The sequence below is a fragment of the Leucoraja erinacea genome, chromosome 28, assembly GCF_028641065.1.
Source record: "Leucoraja erinacea ecotype New England chromosome 28, Leri_hhj_1, whole genome shotgun sequence".
Classification (NCBI taxonomy): domain Eukaryota; kingdom Metazoa; phylum Chordata; class Chondrichthyes; order Rajiformes; family Rajidae; genus Leucoraja; species Leucoraja erinaceus.
The window spans coordinates 31,957,982-31,970,769 of record NC_073404.1 but is presented as its reverse complement, the minus strand read 5'-3'; the positions used below and the strand labels follow the sequence as shown (position 1 = coordinate 31,970,769).

The 12,788-nt window shown below is 49.8% G+C and overlaps 1 protein-coding gene across 2 annotated transcripts in view; it reads left to right on the top strand.

The window, feature by feature from the left end:
• Positions 1-5,707: 5,707 nt before the first annotated feature.
• nek8 (NIMA-related kinase 8) overlaps positions 5,708-12,788 on the top strand; it is a 45,375-nt gene continuing 38,294 nt past the window's right edge. For both annotated transcript variants that reach the window (XM_055658192.1, XM_055658191.1), the window contains exons 1-3: positions 5,708-5,756; positions 10,027-10,232; positions 12,224-12,453. In XM_055658192.1, coding sequence (XP_055514167.1) covers positions 5,710-5,756; positions 10,027-10,232; positions 12,224-12,453 — 483 coding nt within the window. In that variant the 5' untranslated portion in view covers positions 5,708-5,709. The remainder of the gene's footprint in view (positions 5,757-10,026; positions 10,233-12,223; positions 12,454-12,788) is intronic.

The following is a 12,788-nucleotide window of genomic DNA, read 5'->3' as shown; positions in this document are numbered from 1 at the left end:
CACAGATTCCAAGCACGACTTGAGCTTTGCAGCCAATTCCAGCCAACATCAATGTAACAAGCGGAATGATGGAGTTATGGAAACAATCACATCCGTCCTACACTGACTTACAACAAGCAAAGGCTGCAGTGTGTTTCAACAATGATGATTGGCTTTTAGGAACTCCAGGAGCTGTGCAGCAAACACTACACAACAATGATCTATTTAGACATTAGACAGAGATCCAGCGTGGAAACAGGCCCTTCGGCCCATCGAGTCCGGGCCGACCAGTGATTACAAGTGATCACCTGGAGAAAACATAAGCAGTCACAGGGAGAACGCGTGGACTCCACACAGACAGAATGCATTTCGTTGTCTCTGTACTGTACACTGACAATGACAATTAAAATTGAATCTGAATCTGAATCGGACAGCATGGAATTCTACATCCAAAGTTATGAGTACGAATGGCAAAATAATTCAACCTGTGGCAGTTCGGGGGGGGGGGGGGGGGGGTGGGGGTTGTGGAAATCATTTGTCAGCAGCCAAGGAGATACTTAGTGTTGGAGTAATTCATGGGTCAGGCAGCATCTGGTCCCAGTGGCAGGTGAGGCAGTGGGGGGGCTGGCATGGCTTTGGGGTGAAGGCATGTCCTGGCGACTGGAGTGGACGTGTGTTTGACCACTTGTCTCATGGTCAAATGTGACACCGAGCTTGTGAACAACATCGGGCTGTTTCAGTTCAGTTGAGTTTATTGTCACGTGTACTGAGGTACAGTGAAAAGCTTTTGTTGCGTGCTAACCAGTCAGCGGAAAGACAATACATGATTACAATCGAGCCATTTACTGATAAGGGGTCACAGTTAAAGTGAGAAATGTTGCTGTAGGAGTAGAGATTGAAGTGTGGAGTGATTGTAATATGTAATTGTAGATCTGCATCTGTAGGGAATGCAGTTGGGGCAATTGAGCAGTGTTCACACTCAGTAGTGCACTCTCATACCTCTCCTTCACGTACACCCAACGACAGAGGTGTTCGGGAGCAGTGGGCTGTCCCTAATCAGACGTTGTTGCCCTTGGCACTCACAGCTCATCCCAGCTGCCTGGCAGTTGTTGAAGGTGTGGTTCCCCAGGTACAGAAGTGTGAAAACACACACCTCCAGATTCAGGAACAGTTTCTTCCCAGCTTTTATCAGGCAACTGAACCATCCTACCACAACCAGAGAGCAGTCCTGAACTACTATCTACCTCATTGGAGACCCTAAGATTATCTCTATCTTTGATCGGACTTTACTGGCTTTATCTTGCACTTAATGTTATTTACGTTATTTCCTTTATCATAGAAAATTTTACTCTGTGGGTATCTCGATTGTAACCTGTTCAATTTCAGTTCAGTTTATTGTCACATGTACCGAGGTGCAGTGAAAAGCTTTGGTTGCGTGCTAACCAGTCAGTGGAAAGACAATACATGATTACAATCGAGCCATTTACAGTGTATTGTCTTTCCTCAGATGCAAAGAGAGAGAGGGAGAGCAAGGGTTACTTGAAGTTAGATAAATCAATATTCACACCGAAGATAAACACAAAATGCTGGAGTAACTCAGTGGGGCAGCCAGCATCTCTGGAGAGAAGGAATGGGTGACGTTTCGGGGCGAGACCCTTTTCAGACTGGTCTGAATATGAAAATCAATATTCATTCTGCTGGGGTGTAAACTGCGCAAGCGAAATTGAGGTCCTGTTCCTCCAATTTGCCTTTGTTCTGGGGTTGTAAACTAAAAGACCACAATTACAATCAGATCATTGTGATGTTGAAACTCCTGCAGGTTGAAGCTGTGGACTGGTGAGGAGAGGAGTCATCTATTTGACTCTGTAAATCTCTTTGTTGTCCTGAGGATTCTCACATATATTGGTGCATTCAAAGATCTATCACTTTGGCCTGAAGCTTTATGACCCTTGTTTGTCCCTCTGCCCACTTCACTGAACTGACAACAATCCACTCACATTTGTGTCGCACTTTAATTTATTTCAGGCAGCCAGCACTCTGCGATGCGACTTCAAACTGGCATCTAGAATGATCTTTTAACCCTAATCACTTCTCTCAAAAGTCAAGACACATTTTAGTATCGACAAGAAAATTGAATTATATGCAGTGACTGATTGTTTCGTTGTGTTTGAACTGGGCTCTGAATGAATATGACATTCTGAGAACGGATTAGTTTTCACCTTTGGTTCTACAAAATTACAGATCCACCTAATTTGCCTGATCTCAGACTGTGATCTGCCTAACCTTTGGAAACGCTTGTCAAAATCTGAGACAAGATGTCAACTGGGTTTAATTATTTAGCAGACAGACCTTAGCCTGTGGGCTTGCTGCAATACCTTGATGTGTAGTGAAGGGGAAGGTGCCAGCACCATGGGCCTACTCTCCCACCATGGGCCCAGTCTTCCAGCACAGGCCCAGTCTTCCAGCACAGGCCCAGTCCCCCCCCACCACAGGCCCAGTCTCCCCCCACAGGCCCAGTCTTCCAGCACAGGCCCAGTCTCCCAGCACAGGCCCAGCACAGGCCCAGTCTCCCCACCACAGGCCCAGTCTCCCCCCACCACAGGCCCAGTCTCACAGGCCCCCCACCACAGCCCAGTCTCCCCCCCCAGGCCCAGTCTCCCCCCCACCACACAGGCCCAGTCTCCCCCCACAGGCCCAGTCTCCCCCCACACAGGCCCAGTCTCCCCCCACGCCCAGTCTCCCCCAGGCCCAGTCCCCCACCACAGGCCCAGTCCCCCACCACAGGCCCAGTCTCTCCCCACCACAGGCCCAGTCTCCCACCACAGGCCCAGTCCCCCACCACAGGCCCAGTCTCTCCCCCACCACAGGCCCAGTCCCCCCACCACTCCCCACCACAGGGCCCAGTCCCCCCCCCACCACAGGCCCAGTCTCTCCCCCACCACAGGCCCAGTCCCCCACCACAGGCCCAGTCTCCCAGGCCCACAGGCCCAGTCTCCCCCACCACCACGGGCCCAGTCTCCCCCCCCAGCCCAGTCTCTCCCCCACAGGCCCAGTCTCCCCCACCACAGGCCCAGTCTCCCCCCACCACAGGCCCAGTCTCCCCCCACCATGGGGCCCAGTCTCCCCCCCCGCCCAGTCTCCCCACAGGCCCAGTCTCCCCCCACCACAGGCCCAGTCTCCCCCACCACAGGCCCCCCACCACAGGCCCAGTCTCCCCCACCACAGGCCCAGTCTCTCCCCCACCACAGGCCCAGTCTCCCCCACCACAGGCCCAGTCTCCCCACCACAGGCCCAGTCTCAGTCCCCCACCACAGGCCCAGTCTCCCCCACCACAGGCCCCCAGTCTCCCACCACAGGCCCAGTCTCCCCCACCACAGGCCCAGTCTCCCCCAGGCAGCCCAGTCTCCCCACCACAGGCCCAGTCTCCCCCCACCACAGGCCCAGTCTCCCCCCCACAGGCCCAGTCAGTCCCCCCACCCAGGCCCAGTCTCCTCCCACCACAGGCCCATCTCCCCCCACCACAGGCCCAGTCTCCCCCCACCACAGGCCCAGTCTCCCCCCACCACAGGCCCAGTCTCCCCCACCACAGGCCCAGTCTCCCACTACCAGAGGTCCAGAGGTACAGTACACTCTCCCAGCACCTCAGGTCCACTCTCCCCCACTGAAGAAGGATCTCGAACCGAAACGTCACCCATTCCTTCTCTCCAGAGATGCTGCCTGTCCCGCTAAGTTACTCCAGCTTTTTGTGCCTATCTTCGGTTTGATCGCCCTGGCGCGAGTGCCCAAACGCCGCTGGCTACGGGAGCCAAGATCGCCCTGATCGCTCGAGGCCCCGACCGCGGGAGAACAGAGATGGGAAGAGGTTAAACATTTTTTCACCTTGCAGCACAGTGAGGAATGTGGAGGGGTCACTGTGGTGGATGTTCATGTTAAAATGTATTTTGCGTGTTTTGTTGCTTTTTATTGGTATGGCAAATCAAATTCCTCGTATGTTGCAAAACATACTTGGCTAATAAAATATGATTATGATTATTATGATTATATGCTGCCTGACCCACTGAGTTACTCCAGTGTTTTGTGTCTATCTTCGGTTTAAACCAGCATCTGCAGTTCCTTCCAACACATAGTTTGCAGAGTTTCCATACTAGTTTAGTTTAAAGATACAGCGTGGAAACAGGCCCCTCAGCCCACCGAGTCAGCGCCAACCAGCGATCCCCGCACACTAACACTATCCCACACTAGCGACAATCTTTACATTTTACACCAAGCCAATCAACCTACAAACCTGTACGCTTTGGAGTGTGGGAGGAAATGGAAGATCTCGGAGAAAACCCATGCAGGTCACGGAGAGAACGTACAAATTCCGTAGTCAGGAGCAAACCCGGGTCTCCGGCGCTGTGAGGCAGCAACTCTACCACTGCACCACCGTAACATTTAAAAGAAATCGAAACACTCTGATTTGAATCGTTCATGAAAACACCCCAGATCAATGGTTTCATATAGTTGAGGCTGCAATATTCAATTCAACGCTATAAATGGCAAAAATACATTATTTTTAATAATAAAATCAATGGTTGGAAAAAGCTGCAACCGTATAAAAGAGTTCATGTTATTGATTTCCCCAGCTGTTGTTTCTGCCTGATGAAGGATGCAGACATGAACTGTTAGCAGCAGTGTGGTGTTGTGCATTTGGCTCTGACCAGGGTTATCTGGTGTAAACCCTTGGTCAGCTCCTCACAGAGAGCTCACAAATGTCCCTCATGCTTGCACTGTCCAGAACCTGCAGCATCCGTGCTGACCCATACGCTCAGAATCCAATTATTCATAGTCACACAGTGTGGAAATAGGCCCTTCGGCCCTCCTTGCCCACACTGACAAACATGCCCCATCAACACTAGTCCCACCTGCCTGCTCTTAGTCCATATCCCTCCAAACCTGTCCTATCCATGTACCTGTCTAACTATTTCTTAAACGTTGCGATAGTTCTTGCCTCAACGACCTCCGGCAGCTTGTTCCATACACCCACCACCTGAGTGGGGTGTAGTGGTCAGTGGGGTGTAGTGGTCAGTGGGGTGTAGTGGTCAGTGGGGTGTAGTGGTCAGTGGGGTGTAGTGGTCAGTGGGGTGTAGTGGTCAGTGTGGTGTAGTGGTCAGTGTGGTGTAGGGGTGTGGGGGTGTAGTGGTGTGGGGTGTAGTGGTCAGGGGGGCGGGCGGTGTGTGAGGAGGTCAGTGTGGGGGTAGGGTCAGTGGGGTGTGTGGTCAGTGCGGTCGGGGTCAGTGGGGGATGTGGAGTGTGTGGGCGGGAGTGTGTGGGAGGGGCTGGGCTGTGGGGCGGGGCTGATGTGTTGAGGGCGGGGCTGTGGGGGGGCTGTGGGCGGGGCTGTGGGCGGGGGGGGCGGGGAGGGGCTGATGGGGGTTGTGGGCGGGGGTCGGGGAGGGGGCGGGACTGTGGAAGGGGCGGGGCTGTGGGCGGGGTCGGGGGGGGGCGGGGTCGGGGAGGGGGCGGGGCTGATGTGGAGTTGTGGGCGGGACTGTGGAAGGGGCGGGGCTGTGGGGCGGGGTCGGGGAGGGGCGGGGCTGGGGCGGGGCTGTGGGCGGGGGCGGGGCTGATGTGGGACTGTGGGCGGGGTCGGGGCGGGGCGGGGCTGTGGGCGGGGTCCGGGGCGGGGCGGGGCTGTGGGGCGGGGCGATCCCCGGCGGGGAAGTGGGCGGTGTCCGGGAGGGGCGGGAGATGGAGAAATACCGCAAGATGAAGGTGGTGGGTCGCGGGGCCTTCGGGTGAGGAGCGGCCCCGACCCCTGACCCCTGACCCCATCATTCCCTGCATGTCCACACGCCTATCTGACACCCTCCTAAACACCGTGACTGTGGTATCTGCCTCCACCGCCCCCCGCCCCGGGCAGCACGGTCCAGGCGATCCCGGCGGAAGTTGGTGCCCCTGGCAGAGCGCCCAGGCACCCACCGCCCCCCCGCCCCGGTGGTGGGTCACGGCCCAGGCACCCACCGCCCACCGCCCCTGGCAGCGACCCCAGGCACCCATTCCCACCGCCCCTGGCAGCGCGGTATCTGACACCCCCCTAAACCCCGGTGACGCGGTCCAGGCCCCACCGCCCCCCGCCCCGGGCAGCACGGTCCAGGCACCCACCGCCCACGGCAGCACGGTCAGCGCGGCCTCCACCGCACCCACCGCCCACCGCCCTCTGTGTAAAGACCCTGCCGCGCACATCTCCTTTAAACATTGCCTTCTGGTCTTTGACGTTCCCACCCCATCCCTGCCCCTCATCATTGTATGTACTATCCGGTCTCCCCTCAACCTCCAGCATTCTGGAGAATACACACCAAGTCTATCCTGTAGCTGATACCCCCCTAATCCAGTCACCATTATATTCTCTGAAATATCGCCTATCTTTATTCTCCAGAGTTGCTGCCTGACCCGCTGGGTTACTCCAGCACTTTATGTCTTGTGTTTTCTAAAGCAGCATCTGCAGTTCCTTGTGTCTATCATTCTGGTAAACCTCCTCTGCACCCTCTCCACCTCCTGACTGTAATGGAGTGACCAGAACTGCACGCAATATTCCAATTGTATCCTAACCAAACCCTGTAAAGCTGTATCATGACTTCCTCACTCTTATACTCGTTGCCCTGACCAGTTATGGCAAGCATACTTCTTTACCACCCTGTTGGTGCTTCTTCAGGAGTTATCAAAACACCTATTTTCATTTAAGAAGGGTCTTGACCTGAAACGTCACCCATTCCTTCTCTCCCGGAATGCTGCCTGTCCCACTGAGTTACTCCAGCTTTTTATGCTTCACACTACAAATACCAAATTGCATCTGAAATTTAGCTGGAGCGGATCTTGAGGTGCTTGTGCGTCGCCATTTCAGAGGTTTTGTAGCTATTAGCTCATAAAAATAGAAAATACTATGTCTAACAGATCATATCACGCCAGTAATCAACAAAATCTTGATAAATGCTTGTGAGTGGTTTATTAAATTGGTAGAGATTATGTCCTAGCTTGAAAGGAGTGCATTCTGCAGCTGTAGTATCTCCCAGAGTACTCTAATAGCAATGGCAAGCTTACTTAAACCAAGAAGATAATGGAGTAGAAATTTGATGGTAGCCTTAAAAGAAAAAATACTGGAATTGATCAACGGGTCAGGCAGCGTCTGATCGGAGGGAAAGTAAGCTCGGGTTTAAGGTCATTGACCTTTCCGAAGAACATGGAAAATTTAGAGATAACACGTATTAAGATCACAAAAGCGGGAAAGGGAAGGAAAGAATTAAAATAAAGGCCTGGGTAGAATGGTGAGATTAAATGGCCATCTAATGGAGAGGTTAAATGGCCATCTATATTATGCAACATGCAATCTCACTTTTATTTACGTGATTACAAACTAGCATCATTCGATTGTCTGCAACAAAAACTATGGTGTTGAGTCTGAAGAAGGGTCTCGACTCGAAACGTCACCCTTCTATCCAGAGATGCTGCCTGACACGCTGAGTTACTCCTGCGTTTTGTGTCTATCTTGTTGATGCCCACTTCAGTTCCCTTTAGGTTTTGTTTTAGTTTAGTTTAGTTTAGAGATACAGCATGGAAACAGGGCCTTTGGCCTGCGCCGCCTAGCGATCCCCGCACACTTCCAAGATGGAGCCCAACCCAGGCGACTATGTGCGTGCGTGCGAGCCACAGAAGCAGATCTACAATCACATATTACAATCGCTCCACACTCTTACATCTCTGCTCCTACAGCAACATTTCTCACTTTAACTATGATCTTCTTGAACTCTACGCGCTGTAAATGGCCCGATTGTAATCATGTCAATCAATCAATCAACCTTTATTGTCATCTTGCAAGCAACAGTTGTACAGTGCAAAATGAAAAGAAATAGCGGAGCATCGCACATGAAATTTAAAACGTTTCACACATAATGACACTCAAAACAATCCAGTCCCTGATGGAACAGTATAAATAAATAGTTAAAAGCAGGTAAAACACAACGTTAAAATACAATAAACCAAGCATAAAAATGTCCGGGGCAGCTGATTTGAGTGGCCAGTGGCAGTTATTAAAGTGGCCAGTGCCAGTTATTAAAGTGCCGTGCCAGCCGCAGAATCAAGTGACTGTGAGTACAGAGTGACTGTTTAGCAGCCTCACAGCCTGTGGTCTTCTTCTTTTTGTGTCTTTGAAGCTGGTTGGTTATATGACAGTTTCCCATTCCTTTACACAGTCCTTTGCATTTTTATTGAACACTGCAAGATCCTTTGAGCTGCACTGGTTGGGTAGTAGGGGCAGACAAGGCAGTGCTGCATTGTATGGTCCTCTTCTCCAAATTCACAGGTGGTTTGAAGCCAAGCCAAGCCTGTGGTAGGAATGTATTGTCTTTCCGCTGATTGGTTAGCAAGCAACAAAAGCTTTTCACTGTACCTCGGTACATGTGACTATAAACTAAACTCAACTATCCTACACGCACTAGAGACAACTTTCAATTAACCTACAAACCTGTGCGTCTTTGAAGAGTGTGGTGGGAGATCCTGGAGAAATCCCACGCAGGTTACAGGGAGAACGTACAAACTCGTTGTCAGGATGGAATCCTGGTCTCTGGCACTATGAGGCAGCAACTCTACTGCTGCACTACCGTGCCGGCCTTGTTCCTTACAGTGTGAGCAGAGTTGTTGGTCAACATCAGAGATCTCTTCCTCGCTGCTCCCCCCACCCCTGGTCCCCCCTGTTGCAGCAGAAAGGTCAGGTCATTGTTGTTTCAGCATCTTTAATGATCTTTACTGTACATCGTGAGGCTGCATGGCCTCCAGTGTTTGGGCAAGGAGCAGAGGGCAGGGCTGGGTGGAGGTGGGAAGTCATCCACAACTCTCACCTTCCACACACATGTCGCGTGGACATTCAGGGTGCCTCCATTGAGCAGGGTGACACCACTCTCTGCTTTTCTTCAGCTGAGCATCCTGGCATTACCATGAACATTTGTGTAAGGTGTTGCTTTCCCTCGGTACTGTACTGACATGCCAGCCTCAATTATGAACTTGGGAGTAACTTTAAACTTGTAACTTACTGTCAAAATGGCAGCTAGCTGGTGTTGTGCCAAGGTTACTTTTAATAAACTGTCATTCTTGAGGAATTCGTCAGGTTTTCCTCAATCAGCTGGCAACTGCAGAGCAGAATTGAGAGGTGCACTGCTCAGCTGTTTGCTTTATTCCTGATCACTTTTATCATTACTATTCTCACACTCGTTTTGAGAAACAAAGGTGGGCATTTAATGAAAAATGAAACATAGAAAATAGGTGCAGGAGTAGGCCATTCAGCCCTTCGAGCCAGCACCGCCATTCCATATGATTATGGCTGATCATCCAGAATCAGTTCTCCGTTCCTGATTTCTCCCCATATCCCTTGATTCCATTAGCCCTAAGAGCTAAATCTAATTCCCTCTTGAAAACATACAAAATGTCCTTGTGTTATTGGCAATACGTTGGCATGGAGTGTAACAGGATAGTTACCTTTGTGTGTAGAAATGATTGCGTCACCAAGATATGGCATTTGCTGCAGTGATATCTTGTATTCAAGCTATCAACATCACAGAAGATAGACAGACAACAGCGGGACAGGCAGCATCTCTGGAGAGAAGGAATGGATGACGTTTCGGGTCGAGAGCATTCAGACTGAAGATCATAGCTATTGTTGCATTAGACAATCTAATGATGCTAGTTTGTAATCACATTGTTAATAGTGAGATGCAGCACTCAACACTAATAAAGTAACAGGAAATATTCTCTTCCCTTGATTTAGATGGTATTAAGTGTGAGAGCTTGTTGATGGCCTATTGGCAGCCAAGCTGCACACAGACAGAAATCGTAACTAATTCTGCTTATGAAAAGAAGCCCACCAATTATTTCCAGATTGATTTTCAGGTTGTTAGGATGCATACAGAAAGTGAATGGATGCTAAAGCTGATATCCATCAAACCAAAGCACTTTCCGCCCTTCAGTAACTGCCAGTCTGGGAGGCCCACTGATGTGTCGCATTCTATTTCCCCGCAGTATTGTCCACCTGTGTCTGCGGAAAGCTGATCAAAAGCTGGTGATCCTCAAGCAGATCCCCGTGGAGCAGATGACTAAAGATGAGAGACTGGCTGCTCAGAACGAATGCCAAGTGTTGAAACTCCTCAACCACCCCAACATCATTGAGTACTATGAAAACTTCCTGGAGGACAAGGCTCTGATGATAGCTATGGAGTACGCACCAGGTATGCACAAGGGGCAGCACGGTGGCACAGTGTGAGTTGCTGCCATTCTGGAGAGATAGGCCTGGATAGAGCGGATATGGAGAGAATGTTTCCACTAGTGGGAGAGTCTAGGACCAGAGGTCACAGCTTCAGACATTCAAAGCTGTCAGCACAGGATCAAAACGATTCATATTCCCATTCTGCGATTCACTGATGTTCTAGTGAAGTCTGAAGAGGAAACAATATAAAAATAAACACATGGAATGATTTATAGTTCAGTTTTCTTATTGAATTAAACATTGATTCTAAAAATAGATTTTTGAAAGGGAGGATAATTGTAGCATTGAGCGAGCTGCTATTTTATCGAGGTAACCTATCATGGTTACTGAGGGTGCTCTGAACTTGATTGATAATGTACTACCAATTAAATTAGGGCCAGGATCTGTAATCATTCAGGGTAAGGAAGGAAAATAATCAAAGGAAAGCAGTTTGAAAAGTCTCTCCATTTCAGCTTTAAAGCTCTGGTTTAAAGCTTGTGTTAGCTTTGGGTTCAAGCTAGAGGTCACCTATTTAAAGCTATTAAAAATGAATGAATAGGTTAACCTATGATGAGTGTTTGTCGGCACTGGGCCTATACTTGCTGGGGTTTAGAAGAATTAGGGGGGACCTCATTGAAACTTACAGAATAATGAAAGGCTTAGATAGAGTGGATGTGGAGAGGATGTTTCCACTAGTGAGAGAGTCCAGGACTAGAGATCACAGCCTCAGAATTAAAGGACGTTCCTTTAGGAAGGAGATAAGGAGGAATTTCTTTAGTCAGAGGGTGGTGAATCTGTGGAATTCTTTGCTGTAGAAGGCTGTGGAGGCCAAGTCAGTGGATATATTTAAGGCAGAGATAGATAGATTCTTGATTAGTACAGGTGTCAGAGGTTATGCGGAGAAGGCAGGAGAATGGGGTTGGGGGGGGGAGAGAGAGATCAGCCATGATTGTATGATGGGCCAAATGGCCTACACAATCCACTTGGAATAAAACGTCACCCAGACTGATGGGTTTTACAATTGGCCCCATCCTGGATACTGGCTCCAAAAGAACATTCCACTGGGATATTGATGGGTCCCGAGAGTCACAGAGTCATACAGTGTGGAAACTGTACACGCCGACCAACATGCTCCATCTATACTAGTCCCACCTGCCTGCGTTTGGCCCATATCCCTCTAAACCTGTCCTATTTGTGTACCTGTCCAAATGGATCTTACATGTTGTTATTGTACCTGCCTCAACTCCATCCTCTGGCAGCTTGTTCCATACACCCACCAACCTTTGTGTAAAAATGTTGCCCCTCAGGTTCCTATTAAAATCTTTCTCCGTCACCTTAAACCTATGTGTCCTGGTTCTTCAAGATTCAAGAGAGTTTATTGTCATGTGTCCCAGATAGGACAATGAAATTCTTGCTTTGCTTCAGCACAACGGAATATTGTAGGCATAAATAAATACAGAACAGATCAGTGTGTCCATATACCATTGAATATATATATATATATATACACACACACACACACACATAAATAAGCATATAAAGTGCAACTTGGCCTATTAAAGTTCAGATTTATGTTTGTGTTGCGTTTAATAGTTTGATGGCTGTGGGGAAGCAGCTGTTCCTGAACCTGGATGTTGCAGATTTCAGCCTCCTGTACCTTCTACCTGATGGCAGCGGAGAGATGAGTGTGTGGCCAGGATGGTGTGGGTCCATGATGATACTGCCAGCCTTTTTGAGGCAGCGACTGTGGTAGATCCCCTCGATGGTAGGGAGGTCGGAGCCGATGATGGACTGGGCAGTGTTTACAACTTTTTGCAGCCTTTTCTTACTCCCCAACTCTGGGCAAGAGACTCTGTGAATTCACCCTGTCCATTCTCCTTGTGGTCGTACACACCTCTATAAAATCAGCCTCTAGAAGAGAATATAATATCTGTTAGAGTTGCTCCCCTCTTTGTTCACTTTGTTTTGATTCAGGAGGAACTTTGGCAGAATACATCCAGAAGCGTAACTCTTTGTTAGACGAGGACACCATCATGCATTTCTTTGCACAGATCCTTCTGGCCCTTCATCATGTCCACAACAAACTCATCCTGCACCGAGACCTGAAAACACAGAATATCCTGCTTGATAAATACCAGATGATCGTGAAGATCGGTGACTTTGGCATCTCGAAAATCCTGAGCAGCAAAAGTAAAGCCTACACCGTAAGATCACGTAAACTCTGGGTGTTGTCGTTAAAGACAGCTTGTACTTGTTGTGTCTGTGTAGAAATAGACCAAGATACTCCAAAGAAAATCATTTGGAAATGAGGTGGTGGGTGGGTCAAAGGGCAGGGCTGGTTAGCTAGAGGTAGGAGTCTAGACAGTAACAGTGAGGGGTGCACCATCAGTCTGGAGCAGAGGCTGCAGAACTGAACGCACGCAGGGAGGGCGATGAGCGATGGAGGACTTGGTGTGTGCGTGTGGGGGGGATGGGCATTGGAGGACTCAGTGGAATGACAACCTTCCGCAGGTTACTTTGTAACCGTGTCAGCACCCTT